At 43.6% G+C, this 5,217-nt stretch overlaps 1 protein-coding gene across 1 annotated transcript in view; it reads left to right on the top strand.

The window, feature by feature from the left end:
• The window catches only part of PREP (prolyl endopeptidase), a 131,753-nt gene extending 130,633 nt beyond the window's left edge, over positions 1-1,120 (top strand). Inside the window, exon 15 of the mRNA XM_003781567.3 lies at positions 423-1,120. Coding sequence (XP_003781615.1) covers positions 423-717 — 295 coding nt within the window. The 3' untranslated portion in view covers positions 718-1,120. The remainder of the gene's footprint in view (positions 1-422) is intronic.
• The last annotated feature ends 4,097 nt before the right edge of the window (positions 1,121-5,217 follow it).

The following is a 5,217-nucleotide window of genomic DNA, read 5'->3' as shown; positions in this document are numbered from 1 at the left end:
ATGAAGGGCGTAAAGTCTCCATCTTTCTTTATGGCTGCATAGTATTCCATGGTGTACATATACCACAGTTTGTTGATCCATTCGTGGATCGATGGACACTTGGGCTTCTTCCATGATCAGAATGTTTATTGCAGCCCAATTCATAATTGCCAGATTGTGAGTTTCTTTCTTACACAGCCTTCAAGCAAAGTCGGAGCCAGCTGGGTAGGCCCACCAGTTCCTAGGAGGCCTGGCCAGTAATGCCCAAGCAGCAATGCCAGTGTAACCTGTTATGGTCACATGTGTACTAGGTAGCTGCAGTCCTCACTGCTGGCTAGGGTAGTAAACTCCACAGGTCCCTGTGCCACACAAGTTCACTTCAGTCATCCTACAGGACAACGCAGCTTTTGCTCTCCACTCACAAAAGCACCTTTGCCTTGCAGATACTCCCCGCTGCACAACGTGAAGCTACCGGAGGCCGATGACGTCCAGTACCCATCCATGCTGCTCCTCACTGCCGACCATGATGACCGCGTGGTCCCGCTTCACTCCCTCAAGTTCATTGCCACTCTTCAATACATCGTGGGCCGCAGCAGGAAGCAAAGCAACCCCCTGCTCATCCACGTGGACACCAAGGCCGGCCACGGGGCAGGGAAGCCCACTGCCAAGGTGATAGAAGAGGTCTCGGACATGTTCGCGTTCATAGCGCGGTGCCTGAACATAGACTGGATCCCATAAGCGGAGTCTCCTGCTCCCTTCTGATACTACAGACAACCTCAAGGGCTTCTCACACCATTCACAGAGAAACCTCCCGGTGTGATGCTTCCCCACGGGAACGCTGTTCCTGCAGACTCTAGTTGATCAGAACTGCCGTGGGAATTTTACCTTTTTTAGGCTTCTCCTTTTTAGCAAGCCCTTGATGTTTCTTTTTCCATCCTTTCCAGACACATTTTTTTTTTAAAAGGCATGTTTGGATAAATAGCTAAATGGCAGCAAACATGTTGTGAATATTAGATTACAGAATTAAGAGACGAACTCGGGCATCCTTCATATATAGCACCTTGATGAAATCTGCTTCTATAACCATAACCTATATATCTTTAAATCAGTGTGGGAAACGTTCTCATGAAGAAGACTTCTTTGCAACAATAATAAATGTTATTTAAGAATGGGAGGCTTTATTTCTGGTTTCTTTGTGTTGAGGGGCAACTCCAAAAGCACAGTTTTCTGTGGGAATAAAGCATGCCACATTTCTGTAACAAGTTAGTTTCCAAACATCATAGAATGTTCGCACTGAAAAGAAGTCAGGTTCATCCATCCCAGCTGCCTCCTTCAGGAGTGAGGAAGCTCTCAGAGGAGACTCACTGTCTTCAGTATTAATCACGCTGGCAGGTGATAATCTAATCTGAGGCCCTTTTGTTTAGGATGCCTATTATAATTCAGTGAATTGGAAAATTCAGACTGTTCACCTCTTTGTGTATTGGTTTTGTTTACCTGAAAATCAGAGTTCCTTGGATAAAGCTAAGAGACCACGTAAGTAAACTATCCACGCAGATGCATTTATCCAACCTCATCTTACAGTCAGAAATTTCAGCATTTCCCAGGCCTTTTCTCCCTGTTGACCACTTATAAATAAGCATACTTAAAAAAATACACACACAGCTTTGGTTTGTCCCTCACCCCCCCAGAAGTCTTTAAGAAAAAGATCACTCCTCAAACTTTTATGCATAAAAATGTTTTTCAAGGCAGTTTTCACATACCATGAAACAGTGTTCCTTTGTGTATCAGTTTGGGAAATGCTGATCTAATTTACTTTTTTTTTAAGTTTTTTATTTTATCAGATGTGATAAAATAATTACCTATTTTGTTTGACATAGCTTAACTTTGCGTAAAATAGCTTAAAAGATTGCATCATGGCTCAGCAAGGTCTGAGAAGCCACAGAAGGAGGATTGCTTGAGGCCAGGAGGTTAAGACCAGCCTGAGCAAGAGTGAGACCTCATCTCTACAAAAAATAGAAAAATTAGCCGGGCATAGTGGTGGGTGCCTATAGTCCCAGCTACTTGGGAGGCTGAGGCAGGTAGATTGCTTAAACCCAGAAATGAGAGGTTGCTGTGAGCTATAATGACATCACTCTAGCCCAGGTAACAGAACGTGCCTCTGTCTCAAAAAATATATATAAATATATAAGTTCATTATTCCCATAACTTATACTTTTATACTTTTCCAAGTGAGTCTTACTTTCCAGAACACACGTGTGTGTGTGCTTTTCTTTAAGAGCGCACTCGCTCTACTTTTCAAGTTGTGGTCAATAATTAGACTCACTTACCTATCAAGCAGCTACTACATACCAAACACAAATGAAAGGTGGCTTATGCTTTGGTTTTTCTCTTCTAGAATTAATGTTTTCTATTACTGTTTAAGTACTGTATGTAATGAAACAGCTGTCATGAAACATAACGATTCACTATAACCCCTCTGGAGACAAAAGGTACCACTAACTACCAATGCACGCCATCACCATCTACTCAGAGAGATGCTAACACCAGCTAACTGCAGTGTAACTGTTGTGCTAATGGGGCAAAAAAATAATCAAATACGTTCGCACAATTCAGCCAAGGGCAGCCCCACTCCTGGACCAGCCAGGTCATGTGAAGTGCAGACAGCTCTTGTACCCACTCAGACTGGTGCATTGTTAAGATTGCACAGAATCCAACCATGCTTCACCAGGGCAGACCACAGCAGAAAGTAACATACGGCTTCAGAAATCACTCAGGCCTGGGTTCAAATCACAACTCTCGTTCAGTAACAGGGGATGAAGAGGAATAAAGAAAGTAATACATTTACAAGCCCCTAGCATGTAATCAGCCTCCAATTAAGAGTTCTCCTTTCCAAGCTAATTTTTATATCTAGATTATAGTAGAACAACTGATCTCACAAAATAGAGGTATTTCTTTTCAGACTTTAAACATTAGAAGTAAAACTTGAGACGGGGCTCCTTCCCAGGAGTCTCAGGGAGTCTTTGCTATTCAATGCCACCTTTGTGTCCTCCTTTTTAAAATTATTCTTATTGATGCATAATAGTTTCAAGGATACATGCAATAATTTAACACACATATTCTAAAGATCAGTACTTAAATATCTACTTTATTCGAGAAACATTTAAATTATTCTCTTCTAGGTCTTATTTCTCTTACCAAACTGTCTATTTGCACCCACCAATCAGCTTTTCGCCATCCCCCACTCTTCCCTCCCTTCCTGACCTCATCCACCAATCTGCTGCCTTCATGAGATCTGAGTGGGAACATGGGGTATTTGTCTTTCTGTGTTTGGCTTATTTCAGTTAACATAATGACCCCCAGTTCTATCCAAGTCACTACAAGTGACAAGATTTTATTGTTTATGGCTGAATAATATTCCATTATATAGGTACTGCTTTGTCCATTCATCTTTTGATGGGGGTTTGGCCACATTTTGGCTGTTGTAAACAGTGCTACAATAAATATGGGAATTCAAATATCTTTTCAATACATTGAAGTCCTCTATTTTGGGTATATACCCACTAAGAGAATCCTACGGTAGTTCTACTTTCAGTTTTTTGAGGAATGTTTTGGAATAAAAGCCGTACCGGTTGCACATGGCTCCCCACCTTGTCACAAGGTCTTGCTGAACGCATCACAGCCTTTGCTGCCTTAGTAAAGTCACATTTACGATGTTTAATATGTACACACCAGGAATATTGTGAAACTTTTCAAATTAATCCCGTCTGTTAATACTCTCACTAAAGCTTAAGCAGCTACACACAAGTGGTGCTACTAATTTGAAAACCTGTCACCAGTCTCTTGGTTGTCAGACACTTTGACCAGCCTCCAGGAGTTCCCCAGGGCAAACCACATAGCTACTGTCCTGGACGGAGCTGTGAAGACTAAAAGGCAGGTGAAGGATGGGCTGGAGAGCTGTGGGGTTGGGGACGGGAATGAGGCACAAGTGTCAAGGCTGGTCAGGCCAGTGGGATGGATACGGAGGCAGGTACACCTGTCCACTCAGAGTCCAGATCTGGGGAATGTAGAGAGGCCTGCCCCCGTCAGGTTGACACTCTGGGCCCGGGACAGATGATAAATCATGCTGAATGTTTGCCCCATGGCACCCTGTCTAAGCACTCTGAATGAACCTCAGTCCTTACACAGCTTTATATAGCATGTGCTATCCTTTCCCTGTCTGGCAAGGGCCCAAGGTTCCCAGTTGGGAAGTGGACGTACCGGGTGGTAAACCTGGCAGATGGGTCCTACAGACCACACCCTACCTGCTATGGTCTGAATGTTTGTGTCACCCAAAATTTACATGTTCAAATCCTAAAGTCCAAAATGACGGGGCCAGAAGGTAGGAGGTGATTATGTCCTCCTAAGAAGGCAGAGACCTTACATAATAAGAGGACACAGTGGAAGCAATGCACACCAAACACCAGATCTGCCAGCGCCTTGATCTTGGACTTCACAGCCTACAACACTGTCAGAAATAAATTTCCATTGTGTATAAGCTATGAAGTTTATGGTCCTTTGTTGCAGTGGCCAAAACAGACCAAGATACCTGTCTTTTGTCTTTTTTCTTTCCTCTCCCCTGGTTCTCCAACCAGCTCCTCCCTTCCCCTTCTTGAAAAAAAAGGGAAGGGCAGGAGGGAGGGGCAGGTCTCTAGACAGAGACCTTATACCCTTCACAAAAATGAATTCAAAATGGATTATAAACCTAAATGTAAAATAGAAAGCTATAAAAATCCTCAAAGGTAACATAGGAGAAAATCTACATGACCTCAGCTTTGGATGACTTTATAAATACAATGCCAAAAGCATGATTCATGAAAGAAATAACTGATAAATGGGACTTCATGAAAATTTAAACTGCTCTGGTGAAAGACAATGTGGAGGAAATGAGAAGACCAGCCATGGCCTAGGGGAGATACCTGGATAAGACATACCTGATACAGGAGTATAATCCAAAATGTGCAAAGAACTCAACACTGAACAATAAGAAAACCCAAATAGGCTCGGCGCCTATAGCTCAGCCGGCTAAGTCGCCAGCCACATACACCTAAGGTGGCGGGTTCGAATCCCCAGCCCGGACCTGCCAAACAACAATGACGGCTGCAACCAAAAAATGGCCGGGCCTTGTGGCGGGCACCTGTGGTCCCAGCTGCTTGGGAGGCGGAGGCAGGAGACTCGCTTGAGCCCAGGAGTTGGAGGTTG

This window comes from Otolemur garnettii, unplaced genomic scaffold, assembly GCF_000181295.1.
Source record: "Otolemur garnettii isolate 467f Iridium unplaced genomic scaffold, OtoGar3 scaffold00002, whole genome shotgun sequence".
Classification (NCBI taxonomy): Eukaryota; Metazoa; Chordata; class Mammalia; order Primates; family Galagidae; genus Otolemur; species Otolemur garnettii.
This window is presented reverse-complemented; position numbering and strand designations above follow the sequence as displayed.